The sequence below is a fragment of the Oryzias latipes genome, chromosome 16, assembly GCF_002234675.1.
Source record: "Oryzias latipes chromosome 16, ASM223467v1".
NCBI lineage: Eukaryota > Metazoa > Chordata > Actinopteri > Beloniformes > Adrianichthyidae > Oryzias > Oryzias latipes.
In genome coordinates, this window is record NC_019874.2 from 12,925,440 (window position 1) to 12,940,811 (window position 15,372).

General features: G+C 37.6%; 1 protein-coding gene across 3 annotated transcripts in view; it reads right to left on the reverse strand.

Moving 5' to 3' along the window:
• The window catches only part of LOC101164837 (triple functional domain protein), a 103,549-nt gene that overhangs the window by 45,157 nt on the left and 43,020 nt on the right, over positions 1-15,372 (reverse strand). For all 3 annotated transcript variants that reach the window (XM_023964294.1, XM_023964296.1, XM_023964295.1), the window contains exons 6-15: positions 14,164-14,268; positions 13,576-14,046; positions 12,881-13,003; positions 8,696-8,887; positions 7,941-8,072; positions 7,385-7,615; positions 5,758-5,880; positions 5,416-5,607; positions 2,664-2,833; positions 2,350-2,524 (exon numbers count right to left, since the gene is read on the reverse strand). In XM_023964294.1, coding sequence (XP_023820062.1) covers positions 2,350-2,524; positions 2,664-2,833; positions 5,416-5,607; positions 5,758-5,880; positions 7,385-7,615; positions 7,941-8,072; positions 8,696-8,887; positions 12,881-13,003; positions 13,576-14,046; positions 14,164-14,268 — 1,914 coding nt within the window. The remainder of the gene's footprint in view (positions 1-2,349; positions 2,525-2,663; positions 2,834-5,415; positions 5,608-5,757; positions 5,881-7,384; positions 7,616-7,940; positions 8,073-8,695; positions 8,888-12,880; positions 13,004-13,575; positions 14,047-14,163; positions 14,269-15,372) is intronic.

Consider the following 15,372-nt stretch of genomic DNA (forward strand, 5'->3'; position numbering starts at 1 on the left):
CCGAGTTTTATTTAAAACCTCCGTTCTTTGGGCGGCATTTTTCATGAACGCATTGGTGTTGCTGACCTGACTCCTCTAACCATGATGTCATAAACTCTGATTGTGTTTTTCATGACAGATTTTTCGAATTCTTGAATTCTTTTTTCAGATTTACTATTGGATTAATATAAGTAAAGCTAACATTAAGAAAAAACAGCAAAAAAACTCACTTGTTTCTTGCAAGTCTTATTTGATTTGTGGAGGAACACAGACAAAGATACTTTTTCAAGTATATTTGGCAAAATAAGCAACTGCAAAAAATAAGCATTAAATGAACTGAATCAAAGTTAGTATAAAGAAAAAATGCTTACTATGTGTTACAATTTGGATTTCTGTAAATATATCTTGCCCATCATAACATTTTGTCACTTTTGTGTTAATTTGCCTCAAAACAAACTCAAACAAGTATTTTTTTATCTAAAATAATTCAGATTGTCTTTTCCAGCTTTCATGATAAAGGTGTTTTTTTTTTTGGTTTTTATTTTATTTTGATTTTTTTTTCTAGCAATAAAATGTAAAGAACTTACCAAGTGCTTACTCGAGCCCTTATTTCTTCTCCTACAGTTTAGTAAAATTCCTTCTGAGTGTAAAAATACCATTTCCTTCATTTAAAAAAATACCCAGTGGGAAAAAAAGTGACAGTCTCGCCTCTGACTGTTTTTTTCTTTGTAGTTTGCCGGGATACAGAGCTTTTCATGAAGGAGTGTATGCCCCACTTCAGCCCTCCTCTAAACACAAACCAGGAGGGCATTTAGGAGGAGGAGGAGGAGAAAAGAGTGCAAGAAAAGCCTCCTTCACCCTGTCATATTATTGCTGCAACTGCGTGGGCAGAGTTTCTCTTCCAGAAAGTCAGACCTTCATTCCTTGATGTGCACAAATCTAGCCCTCCAGGGAATGAAAACTTCAACTTCAGAAATGTTTTCAGATGAATAAAACCTCTTTTTGATGTTACATAACAGCTAAACAGCATGTTTTGACTTCTTTAAGGATTTATTTCAAAGCAGTTTCCGTTTAACATGGCCAAAGAAATCAAGCTTAGAACCACAACTAACAAAATAAAAAAAGATTTCTGAAATACTAATGGAAGATTAGTCAGCCTTTTTAGACTTTGGGTGCATTTCTTGAAGTACAAGAAAGTTTAGTAATAAGCAGGAACAGTATGACACAGCAAACTGCAGGTTTGGGTAAGGAGGGGTGATAATATTCATTCAAATTTTTTAAACTGGATTCTTTCTTTTTAATGTAACATGCAAGTGCATTGAGATCAATTCAGGCTTTGAACCAGCAGAAACAGGCATCAATTTTTCCTTCCTGTTTAACTTTCAACAATTAAATCCGACATAACCATTTGGATCTTATTTGGTCCGTGCATTACCGAGATGCTATCCTATTAGCATAATCCAAATTTTCCTTAAACCCATTACATATAGGTCCATGTTTTCTGTCTTGTAGTTCACCGTCATTCCACTAGGGGGAAGAGAAAGGCTTCTATCATGGGGTAAGAGAACTGTTGGATTCATATTTTTTCTGCAAAGTTCTCCACAAACAAAGAAATTACTTAATTTGTGCTCTGTTTTATATATATAATACATATTATATATATATATATCTTATTGACAGTTGTCTTTCCCAGGAGGCTTTTATTGCTCATTTATAAATGCCGGCTTCCATGAAATCTCGAAAAAATTCTGTGAGAAAAAGTTAGTTTGCAAAACTTTATGATGAGAATAGCTCATCTATTGTTAGACATTTTTAAATGACTGTACTGAAAGAGTGCAACATTTGTTGAGAATTAATTTTTTTTTTATAATACAGTTAAACAATTTCCCAAACGTGTGGGTAAAATTTGAGACGGTGGGTTAATACGGTGTGTTTTTCCTGAACACTTATGTCAATATTTTTGCGTCTTAAGGTAACATTGTTGTGAGATAAACTTTCCGAATCATTCACTGTAGCCTCTCATTATTGATACTATCTCATAAAAAACTCATTATAATGCAAATTCTTTTGTGGATTTCATCAAAAGGATCAAAAGGGTATAAAAAAACATTATTACTTAAAAAAAATAGAATTTTCTGTCAATTCTTTGATGTAATTGGCTTTACACGGTTAACATAAACAAATCAGTCTTCAAATTAAATTTTACATTTCTTTTTCTTTTTGTAAGTCAGAACCTCTTTCTCCTTTCAACAATGTTAAAAGTTATTACATCTATTTTTTTCTATGTTTCCCCCCAATATTCATGCAAGTTTCTATTCTTAACTCACCTTTAAAAATCAAGAATCAATTCAACAATAACTAGCTACTTACATCAATGGCATCCCTCTCAAATATGCGTAGTTGGAGAAACAGCTCCAGCTTGATCTTCCTTTCCTGGAACAGCTCTTCCATCTGGCCCTGGGCTTCATCCAGCTGCTGCAGCACGCTCTCGATGTGGGCCATGGAGCTGTTGTGAGGGGTCTTGTTGCTGGAGATAGCCGAGTCTCTGTGATCAGAGGAAATAAAACCCTCATCAGACACAGACAGATTTATCTTTTACGATATCTGCACGACATCTCTAGCTTTCATTTCACTGTGAGATTAATGCCACAATATGCAGACTTAAATAAGGGAGCAAAGGTCACCTGAGCTGCTGTATAAGGTCCTCTCCCTCTTTGATAACATTGACGGTTGCCTGCAGCGTGGTCTGCTGCTGCTGGCCGAAGCGCTTGATCAAGTCCTGAACCGCCTCCACGGACTCCGCATACACATCGTCCAGCAGTTCCTTCTGCAGCTCCTCCAACCACGTCCACAGCTAAGAAAAAACACAAGATTTTTAAAAGGGTCACATTTAAACCCGAAGAAAGAAAATAAAAAGAGAAAAATCCAGTTGGGACTCAAAATCAAATCTTTTCCAACTCAAGGCTGGTATAAATGATCATCTTTGCTACATTTTACTGTAGATGTGTAAATGTGGTCCTCAAAATCTACCATCTTTTCTTTTTTTTACCAACTTTTGATGAGCTCCATTAGAGGATTCAGGTAATTAGTATCAAGTGGGCAGCAAGCAAGATGGTAGACCTCAAGAGCTACGCCAGGGTAGCTCTGGATTAACCATCTGGGTTAACTGGCTCATGGCATTTAAGCCCCAGCACATCATCGCGACAGCAAGAGACTCTAGTCAGCGTTTTTCTGCTTGTATCAGGGTTGCTTTTGTTCTGTCCCCACAGTAAGTCAGAAAAAAACAAACAAAAAAAAGTATTCCTTGTGGTTATGATTGCAATACAAAAAAGAAATACTTTGATCAATCTTTACCTTTGCTCTGGTTTATATCAACCAAAAGACAAATCATCTAAATCATGCACTGCAGCTACTTTTAGACAGATGGGATAAAGGAGATTCGTCTTGATGGACAGTAGATGAGCAGTGTTTGGAATATCACTGAGAGTCTGTGCACACGAAGCTAACAGACAGCACATGCAAAACTCTTGTTAATCAGGCTGAAATGTTATATTTTAACCTTGAAGAATGGGAAATGTATGACTTTCATATGTTTGAAGCTTTACAGAAGGATTTAAAAACATTTCCCAGGATTTCAGCTCTTTGTTCATCCAAACAGGCCCTGATAAAACACAGAGTATTTTGGAATATCAAAGATCGTAAAAGACTTTTTCTTTGTGTTTATTTGATTCTATTGAAGACAATTTGATAAGAATGACGGTATCGCAATTTAGCCGTATCTTAAGCTGATGTCTCCACCAATCATTCTTGGAGGCTTAATCACACGTCATCAGTCTGACCAATCAGAAATGATTAAAGTCTTCACTTCCTTGTTCTGATTTAGCTCATAAAGTCTCTCAGTTCTAAAATAAATACCAGCTAAAGCTCGTCTTTAGCGGTGTAGCTTTCCACAAAACCCAGAGTCAGACCGTGGAAAAAGTGAACAAAACCATGAAGGTCAGAGACACGACTCTGTCTGCATTCCGCAGCTGTTTGCACTACATTTCCCATGATGCATTGGGTTAAAGTAACAGCGTCTCAGCGCACAATGAGTATTCGTTGTTAAATGTCTTGAAACCACAACGAAGACACATCAAACAGTTTTTAAATCTTCTAACTTAACTTTTATTACATCTTTTAGAAAAAACAGCTACAACTTCCAGCTTTTTCTGCCACAATTATCACAACAATTCATGTGAGATAGTGCAGGGGCTGTAGATCAATACAGACTATGAATTTCTCCTTTTTTGATGCTGGTGTGCCGCGGGATTTTTGTCAGGTTAAAGTGTGCCGAGGCTCAAAAACACTGTATTAAACACTGGTTTAATACATGTTCCAAGAGATTTAATGAATATCGTAACTATTTGTATTAAAATACATTTGGTTTTCTAACAAATAACAACACAACAGTTTTATTTTGATCAAAATGTACAATCAGTTACATGAAATTAGGAGGAAAAACATGACAAGTATATGATTGTACACATTTGTATTTGTTTAGTTATGGTTTTAATGCAGTAAGACTTAGAAAAATTCAAATGCAATATTATTTTGTAGGACTAACTGGCCAAGAAAATAATAGTTACTGTATACTGCAAAATCAGACCCCTTAGAAATGAGTCATAAATTCCCACCCCATTGGAAGGTTTTCTTTAAAGAAGCACAACAATCTGTCAGTGCGGTAAGAAAAGTGCTCTTACAAAGAATTCTTATTTTAAGGAAAAGATTTTATTCACTAATGCATGTTTCCTAAACTAATAAAATTATTTTGCTGTTGAAATTTATTCTTCATTTCTTCTTGCCGGGGGAAAAAAAAAAGTCAGTTTTGCTTGAAACAGGGGTCTTTTCACTTTCTTGAGATTCCGGTTTTGCAGTCCTTTCTAACTCTTTAATGAATTGGTGCATGAAAAGCAGGTCTAACCGGCATGTCTGTAAAGTAGTTTACATAACAACTTTACTTGAAACACACATACTTTAAGTGCTGCAAACGGACTAAATTTTTTTTACTGTGCCTTTTCAGAAAAGTTAATGCTACGTTCACGACGGGCGTGTGACACGGGTTCAAGAACGCACTAAACGCGCATTCTTGAACGCACACTTAGCCCTAGGTTCTCACACTGGACAAGTAGGGAGGGGATCTTCTTTTTTTTTTTTCTTTTTCTACTATTTACCAGCGCCTTGTCCACCAACAACAGGTGGAAGAGGTTTGGTGTGAAATGTTGAAGTGGTGCAAATCTTGCGAATTTTGCCACAGGGTGTTTCTTCCACAGCCTTCACATTTTACATACATTAATAAAGTTTGTATGTAAGTAGTAGAATTATAAAGTCTTTTGTCGTTGTTTGGTCTGAAGATCCCTCAGATAAAGTATCACCTCACAATACAACAACACTACTTACCTCTTTGACATGCGTGTGAAATGCAACAGACATGTCCAGCAAGACTTTACGCTGCTCCACACGCCGCACAAAATCTTGGATGCGGTCTTCTAGCTGGTGGGCGGCCTGGTATATTTCCTCTGGGTCACACTCTCCAGTTTGGGCCAGCTGCTCTGCTGCCTCCAGCAACTTGTCAGCATTAGTGTAGGTGTTCTGAAATATTAATGTTAAGCAAATGTCAAGGCAGAGTACAGCATCGAACAGCACTTGTGTGTGGTGTGAGACTAATCTCACTTGAATTGGTGATCAGAGATCGCTGGTTCAGATGTGTTACCTGCAGAATACAGGACATTTCAAACCAACCTGGGCAACTTCTTCAAAGTCCTCGTGTCGTTTCTGCAGAGCCCTGGCTCTGTGCAGAGATTTCCCCACGCCGGTGTGCTTACTTAGGAAAGCCTCGCCATGATTTTCGATCCAATCCAAAACCTTAAAGCACAAAAGAAAAAGAAAAACCAAGCATGACAAACTGAAAATAACCTTCAGCCAGCAAAAGTGTAGTACACCTCTTCAAACACTAGAGGGCCTAATTGATTGAATGCTCGTTTAAAGACATTTGAACACCAAATTAATGTTCAGCTAAATTCCTTTTTTTCTTACTATTAAATGGAAATTTAAAGTGATACAAAGTGTACGCACTTGCTTTATGAATCTGATAAAGTGTAATCCTCTGCATTTAACTCCCTCAGTCAAACAGATGGAAACACTTGATTTTCTATAGGTGGGTGGGAGGAGGAGTAGGAGCAGGAGAAGGGGGGTAATAAAAGGGATTTTCAAGGTCTCGGAGAGAATATTTTGATGGGACTAACACATACCAACCCCTGCACAAAGCCCTCGACACTTTATGTGGCAGTAAATTGCATCGCCATGGAAACCACTACCAAGAGAAAAGGGTGATGAAAGTGCGGAGGGAAGTGAGGAAAGACAGAGACAGACACAAAAGCCAGGGAAGTGGAAGACGGGAGGAACTAATGTCCAAAGGGAGGAGAGAAGGAAAGATGACTACATTAATAGAATTTCTGGTACAGGTCGGCAAGTCTGCCATTCAGACCCAACATGCAGAGAGAGACTTCTACACAAAATAAATACACAAAAAAGAAAAAGCCGAATAAAAGGATTTTATAAAGGAGGTGATTATATCATGTCAAAAATGACATGGCTGTTTTATTGCAAATGACATGTAAAACGTGCCTCTCACTACAAAAACTGTACGTTGTTGGCCAGTTATTAAAATCTAGGTGACTTAATGATCTCCTTTTACAAAAATTGAGTTTTTGGGTGTTTTTAAAATGTTCTTGTGGCCTTTTTCTGATGATGGGGGATATATTTTAGGAAGGCTAGGTATAAAATTGCATTTCTGAGTATTTCTTTATTCAAATTGTTGTAAATAGGTAGTAGATGAAAAAATTAGCTGTTTGAAAAAGAGCTTATATGTGACGTTGAAAATACGCTGGCGGGCTACAAGCTACACTCCATTGCAGACAAATGGATCCGTGTACGTCTTGGTTTTCAGCGGCTAAGCTGACATCTGGCTTCAAACTGTACGGCTGGATACTGCTCACCAGTAATGTTAGGTTGGGGCTGTAAGCTAGCGGGAACACAGATAGATGACATCAAGTGGAGCGGGTTTACTCCGCTTCAACAATCCCGCCCACAACTCAGAGGTGAATTTCTAGTGAACTACTGCCGCTCTGTAGAAACTGTCCTAAAAAGCGCTTTGCAAATAGATCAAAAGATGATCGGAGTGGAACTTTAAACTGACTGGTATTTTTATTTTTGTTACATATTAAAGTCCTGATTGGAAGTAGTTAATTCACATGGCAACATGCATGATGACAATTTTCTGTCACGGTTTTAACCTGTTTTTGACCTGAGTGCATACTAAACCCATGCTAAAGTCTCCGTGTAAAACTGCGTGCATGAGCCACCATACCTGCTGCACGTCCTGCTGGAACACACAAAGCTGCAGCCGCTGATGAAGTCGGACTTTGCGATGCTGCCATATGTTTTCCAGTTGTCTCTGATGGTGCAAAACCTCGTGGATGATATCCAGGACGTGGTGCACAGCCTTGGAGTAGTTGGCCGAGGACATCAACGAATCGGCACTTCCTGGGGTCAACGGTCGCTGCAGCTTGTCCAGTAAAGATTTGCCTTCCTGGCTTACCTGTTAGGAGTTCACGCTTTGTGTCAGATGGTGCAAAAGGTCGGCGAAGACAAAGTTATATTACATGCAAGAAGAAAATGTCGCAAAATGATTTACTGTGAAATAAAAGACAAAGAAGTGTTTGCCTTCTTTCTTCAGTATTACGTAACATATTTAAATAGGGCAAAAAAAGCTGAAGATTAGCAATAGATAATTGAATAGGTTAGAATGCGTCCAAAGGTCTATTAGTCTGACTTCTTAGTAGAAATCAAAATTCCCATTCACTTCTATGTTTTGCTCAGGTCTGTTTGTGTGTTTGTGTTCATCCTTCTGTGTGTGTAAGGACCTCTGAGTATGCCGTGGTGATGTGCTCGTAGAGTCCCTGGTGATGGTGGATTGTATCCTCCAGGTCCTGGAGTTCGGTGGGCAGCTCTCCCTCTCCACATGCCTTGCACCATGGCTCCACTTTACTCATGTACTGAAACAGCACAACAAATACACAAACCTGTCTCAGATTAAATATGCAACATCGCAGGTGGAGCATAAGATTTGGAACCTCGTCCTGTTTTCTATATTCACAGCTTTAAACAGACTAAGATCTTTTTAAAAAAAACTCCTCAGTTCAAAGAAAACAAGCCTGCCTTTATAATAGCTTTGATATGCAAACCTCATACAAAATTCTTCTTTTTTATGTAAAGATACTTGATCATTTGGTATTTATTCTTAGATATGGAATGTAAAGTTTTTCACCAAAATGTTTTAAGAATAAAAGCTAAAAATTGAGATGTGTAGGTCTTCTGAATCGTTTCTGCTGTTTGTAGATTGCATTCTCATTTCATTCTACACATTAATATGCATATTTTTTTGAAAAATGACTGAGGAAAATTGTGGAGATATATTACTTTTTCTGTTTTGTTTTTGCACAACCTTAGGCTTAATAAACTACTAAACCTCCCAGCCTGCTTATTTTGAACAGTATGTTCATGCATGAGCAGGATATAAAACTACAGTACATCTTGTTATGTGGATGTTTTTGCAGACACATAGATATAATTTGTGTCTTTAGCATGCTGACATGTGTAGTAGAAGGCATGCTTGCACCTGATCTGCCTTCTGATGGAAGCTGGCAGACATCTCCAGCAGTGTGCTGCGTTCATCCAGGGCTGCAGCAAAGGCTTTCCATTCCTGCTCCAGCTGGCCGGAGATCTGCTGGATCTGCTGGGAGGCGTAGTGACCAGACTCCAGGAGTCGGTTTCCCACCGACATGATTCGGTTGATGTTCACATAGACATTCTGTGCATGAAAAAAGAGACAAGAGACCAAAAAGAAAAAATCAGAGACAATTGATTTTGCCAAAATAAACTTTTTTTTTCTTTATTTATGCATTAAGACACCATGACTTTGATCAAAATGAGCTCATATTGTTACATTCTAGTTGCAAATTTATCTGCTCATCCTAAAATCTGACAATCAATTTAAGGGGTTAAATTGTGATGCTACAACTGCAACAAAAATGCAGAATGTCAAGTTAAAAAAACATAATTAAACTTCATGCACATTTACCCCCTATATTCATATATAATTCTTTAAAAAGAGAACAATCTGCTTTTAAGCAAGTTATTAAATAAATTCAATCTGTTTTGTGCAGATAGGCAAATATTAATTAACTGCATCAATGTGCTGTTGTTATTCTGCTGCTGAAGCCCATTATGACTCTCAGTTTGTGTATGTTCATTACAACAATGTGAATATAGCACTTAAAACCAAGCTTAAACAATAATTCCAGGGATTGTTTTTCATAACTACATATATTAAATTGTTCTTTTTTTTAATGTATCATTACTCTGAGTGCAATTTTTTGAGTGTGAAAAATGATATCAAAGACGGGGTTTAGGTCTGGGTGTCTGGCTTATAAGAGACAATGAAGGCCCACAATTGGTCTCCCAGCAGCAGGCAAACCACTACATTTAAAGTGCACAGTATCCCACTGTAATCCCATTATAGGTTACACAAAGGCAACACAAAAAGCAGCTCTGATGCAGAAGATTTTAGGTGAAAGCAACTATTGGGACTTCCGAGACACTTGTTTGAAGCATATGGAGACTGATTTGGAAAAGAAAAGGTTACAGGGCAACTCAGTAACAGTAGGGGCAAATTCTTAATCCTGAACTGATGCATGTTGAGCATGGGAAAAGACGGGCTGGGCAAGGAGAAAAATGTTCTGACGCTCGGATGCTGGCATGAGACACAGCCACTGAGCAGCAGAGGAACAGACAGAAATAGATAAAGTGGGAAGGTGCACACTAGAGCAGCTTTAGGTTAGACTTGGACTGAAAGTCTCGTTTTCTATACCGAATAATAATAAAACTATATTTTTATGAAATATTATGCTTGCTAGGAAGCTCCTGTAAAAACAGTATAATACATGAAACTAAGTCAATCTGAAGTCTTTGAGGTAACTCAGCTAGAAGCCTGTTGGTGAACTCAGAACCAGTAAATAATGTTTATTATATATGTTGGTTAATAAAGATTTGTGAAATAGATACACCCGGCATCAATGAGACTATAAAAACTATATGAGGATCAAAGAATTTAATAAAAGAGGTGGCAATAAAATAAATTTTTGCATATGACAGCTATTTAACTTTACTTAACGTCAGCGCTAATAGTTATTTAAAAAATGTTAACATGGAAAAGTAAAAAAAAAAAATATCTTAAATATCTTAATCTAAACTAGTTACATCAACATCAATAAAAATAGGTCCCAATTATTTTGTAGGAGCTTTTAGAAGGTGATTTATTAGTTTTTGCTAATAAAAAAAGAGAAGTACAAAACCCATCTTTTAGTCCAAATTGAACACATTTTGTCATCAGAAACCCCTTTAAAATGTGTGATGAAAAAAAGTGCTTTGGAAACAAACTGCATTTCCAAAGCTTTTCCTATGGGGGGGCGTGGCAATAAGATTAAATTGTCTGTGTTAGGCTGGGTACAATGAGGTTTCCATATGTAAGTTCTTCTCACCCATAACTCAAAGTAATGTGCTATTCTCAATTGATAATTCAATTTATAATTTAAAAGTCGATTGCAAAAGGCTTTTTCCAATTGCCCGTTGAATGTCAATAAGGAAAACTTTGAATTATGGGTGAAAAAAACTTACATATGCATAATAGCATACATACCAATACCAAGGGTATGTAGTAAGTTTAGCACTTGCCAGTTTTTTGTTCTTACACACTACTAAGAAAAAAACATTCATTTTCTCTAACTCAAATCGTGCCATAATTTATAAACTGATAACCATAGCATTGCTGCTACCTTTTCTATAGTTTATGTCAGATATTATACACTATTCAATGAAAGTAGACTTCAAAATAAGGGCTAATGTAATCCCAGAACATACATTTGAACTACCACTGGCAACATGTTTTTTTCTTCCATTCAGCTGTGCAGGCAACAGGAAGAGGAAACACAACATCCTGTAGAAGAATGGCTGGATGGGCGCTCAGAGTTAACCTGAGTTGTTTAATGCACATTTATTTCTCCAAATAATCACGAGATTGAATTTATTTAGCTGTTTTATTTTGAAATGCTTCCTCAGCAGTTTGTACTGCTGGTATATATAAAGAGTCTAGCTTATGAGACTTACATATTTGTACTTGCATTCCATTACTAAGACTTGATTTAATCTTTTATCAATTGCAAAAGAAAATGTTACCTTATTCCTGCCCTTTATAAAACAAAGAGTTCATAGTTGTGAGCTAAAAACACGAGTGTGATTTTTCTTTTCTTATTTTTATGTGGCAGGGAAAAAAAGAGATGCTAACTTTAAGATTAAAAAGGCAACAAAAATCATTTCTGACACAGTTATAATTGGGTTCCTCTGTTTTTAAGCAGGCTGTTTGGGAGGCAGGACTAATGTTTAACATACAAAACAAACAAAACCACATGGCAAAGCTTCCCTAGTGGATAACTGGGTTTAAAAGGCTTCATTTGCATAAAGTTCAACCTAAAATGCGGCATATTGTGAGAACAGCACTTTCAAAGTAGCAATAAAAAACACGAGAGGAAAAAAAAAGACCTTTACAGAATTACACATAATGGCAAGCCCTTTCATGCTACTGCCTAACTATGTAGCTATAAGGGGGACTAGTCTGGGTCTCCCTGTGCCGGTCCCCAAACCCCAAACCGAAAGCCGAAATTACATAACTTCAGGCGAAAGCAGAGGTTTTCCTGTTTGAATATTTAATTTATTAATCAGGAGTTAAGCATAAGGCAGTCTTTGCAATGTGGCCTTTCTACAAAAGTTTAAGAAATGATCAAACCATAAGTGGGTCATATTGTCTCCCTTTTTTAAATTTCCACGTGCCTTATTTTGTAGGTTTGTAACAGAAGTTGACCATATTGTTGCTCCTTGAATCGATGAATGTTTTTACATTTTTATGAATTACATTCACTATACAAAAAACGTACAAGATGTGCGAATCATAACAAAAAATGCATATCATTGAAATAAACCCTTTCAAAACAAACATTTAAAAAAGTTTTTAAAATTGTTACAACTATCATAAAAGCGTAAAAATGTGACTAAATGGTAACTGTTGTGGTCGCCAGGACAAATTAAGTTTATATCAGCAAGATAAGCTTAAAATGGGGCAAAAACGATAATCATTTTAAAAATTAACATTAAGAATAATGTTCAGAATTGTAAAAAAAAAAAAAAAAAAAATATTTAATTACTAAATTGGAAAAACTGTAACTTTTAGGTTGCCAGTTGAAAAAAATTTGAGCGATATGGGGGGACTACCGGTTCCGGTCGATGATGTTTGCAACCAGGTCCTCTTTGTGCATGTAAAAAATGTGACTGGTTTATTTAATCTGACACTTTTATTATCCTATCTGCGCCTGGGTTCTTTTTTCTAGGGCGTTGTAACACTCCGTCTCCTTGCTACCTTTATCAGGTGTCAAGAAAGTTGTCACATAAGATTCATCAGCAGGAAAGACAGTTTGAGAAACAAGAGAGCAGCTGCACTTAGCAGTGGGAGAAACAGAGACGCTAGAATCCCATGTAAAAAGTAAAACGACAACGAATGAAAGAAAGTATAGGATTGGAAAAAGAGAAGGTAAAAATTCCTGTAATGGTTGCACAAATGATGAAAACCTGTTTCCTCTTCCTCTGAATGGTAAATATGGGGGTGGTTAATGACAGCATTGTTGATTTCTGAGTGTGGGTCTGAGTTTTCCGGTCAATGTTCCTCCCAAAAAAAAAAAAAAAAACAGTGCCTTACCATGCAGTTCATAGCAAAATGATTGTGCTGTGTCTGCAGCTCAACAGCATGCTGGTGGTTCCCCCCAATCTCAGTGTAGCTGGTAAGAAAAAGCCCCTTGTTGTGCATAATCCAGTCGAACATCTGCAGGTAGAGGAAAGATAGAATGCCGTTAGGTTTTGTCGTAGACATTTCTAATGCGAGGCGACTTTTCTGTTTGTGTGCTTGTGAAAATTGGAGAATAAGGTTGACATTTGTACCAGCAATGATGATAAACCTTTAAATTCTCATGAAAATACAGATTTATGAAGGAAAATCAACAATTCAGTGTGACACTTAGATTTAGTGAAGAACCAGTGTTAATATCCCCTTTTAAAATAGAATTTCAAATAAAAGTAAAATAACAAAATGTGAAAACATTCATAATTCAATTAGCTAGCAACCATTAATTTGCACTATTTTATTTGGTTTTCCTACCATTTTCAAAGCCTTATTTTATGTGCATAGAGGTCCATAGATGAATAGATGTTTTTAAACTTAATAGTGATGTTTGACTTGTGGAGGAATCAAATGCAAAATCTGCATAGCAACTTAAAAACCTATTTGCCCTGGCTTAAGAGTCAGTCGGGATCTTATTATCCAGATTTATTAAGTCTTTATGAAGTCGGCAGCACAAGGAGCACATGAAACATGGAAAAAACGGGGAGTTAACTGGCCTTCTCAGCATCTTGCTCAAACAGCCGCAGCTGGAAACACTGGTCGAGTTTTAGCTTCCTCATGTGCCACAGCTGCTGCAAGTTCTGCCGCGTCCCATGCAGCTTATCCAACAAAGCCGTAACTTTAGCCACTAGACTGTGTGCGTCGCTGTAACCCTGGAGCCCGTGGTGATGGTCGTTGGAATCTCCACTGGCCCCCACGCCGCGGTTGCCGTATCCGCTTTCACTGCTGTTTCCACCCCCTGCAGAATGAGACTGCAGTCTTTGGAGCAGCCGTCGGCCCTGCGTGTCAAGCTCCTCTATGGACGCCTTTGTGGCCCTTTTCTTCAGCGCAGCGTGCTCTTCCATGAGGCGGCGGGCTCCTTCCAGGTCCCGCGGGAGATCACGCTGGGACAGGACCTCCTGGAGCTCCTCGAGGCGTGACAAAGCCCTCGCTGCATCACTGGCAAATGTCTCGAATGATAGCCGCACCTGGACGGACAGATATGAGTAATTGGAGATTCCACTGGAGCAAATGAAGTCTTGTGAAAAAGATTTAATAAGATGCAATTATTTCAAAGCCAAGTATGAAATACTGAGCATTAAAACCTCGATCCAGTCGTCATGGTTGTACTCTAAGCTGCCCTCAAAGTCAGCTGTCAGCTGCGATGGGTCCACTATTTTGGTTAAGCCCTCTAATGAGACCATCACCGTCTAGGAAAAAAACCAACACAGGTTAAAACACCTATATTACGAAGGTAATACAAGAAACCAAAAGGTGCTTAAAAAAGGAAATAAGGAATTTGAAAATAAATAGCTGATTTCCTTAATTTAAACTTAAAAAAACATACAATATGGTCGAACCGAAACATTGAACCCAAGCGTTTTGCAGCTCTATGGCTCAGTTAGTTGGATAGTACTTGTAACAAGAACTCTTTCCCTTCAACAACATTCATGTTATTATTAATAAAAAGGAAAAAGGAATGTAAAACAGCATTTCAAACTAAATAGAGACAGCAGACATAACAATAACGAAAAAATAAATGAGCTGATATATTTTATTTTGAATAGAAACAGGAAAAGCTGCGTTAAAATTCATGTTCATTTGAAAACAATTTTTTAAATCTGAAACTTAAAAAAAAAGTCTGCCTAAATTATAACATTTCTTGTTTAGTTAAGAAGCCGGAAAGAGTCGTCATTTTTACAGTAAAGATGCTGCAAGTAGTAACAATTTTCTTGTAAATCATTAGCTGTGAATGTTAACATTAACAATTAAAAGCTTGCTAGTCAAATTTGAGCTCATCCTCATCTTCGTCAAAGTCCAAGGGACCACCAAGGAAAAGTCTATGTAAATGCTTGTATTTGCGCATTTCAGGCTTCCGCATTCAAAATTCTCTAGCTAGGTTCCCACAGGCCGAGTCGACTCAAGTTCAAGCTGCCATTTTCAATGAAAAGTCAATGTAAACATGCGTCAACCTGAATCTGGGGCGTTCAAAAAGCTTGCGTTCACGCATTGCTATGCAAGTTGTTAAACACAGGATTTTACATACAAATAGGGTGTTCATGGACCGCGTGCTAGACGTTCAACCAGTTGAAGTTCTTGAAGCTAAATCGCGACAACGCTGTGCTTTGACCAATGAGGGACTCGCATTTGGTAGTGACGTGTGAGTGGCGTCCTCCTCAAAACACGGGAGTGCCAACCATAGTAAATTCGTATAGTAAAGAAAAAGGCTGGAGAAAGATTTGCAAGACTTGCTCCACTTTGACTCCACTTTGACTTTGCGCACCAGGCCTCTACCAATTGTAGGTGGCGGACGA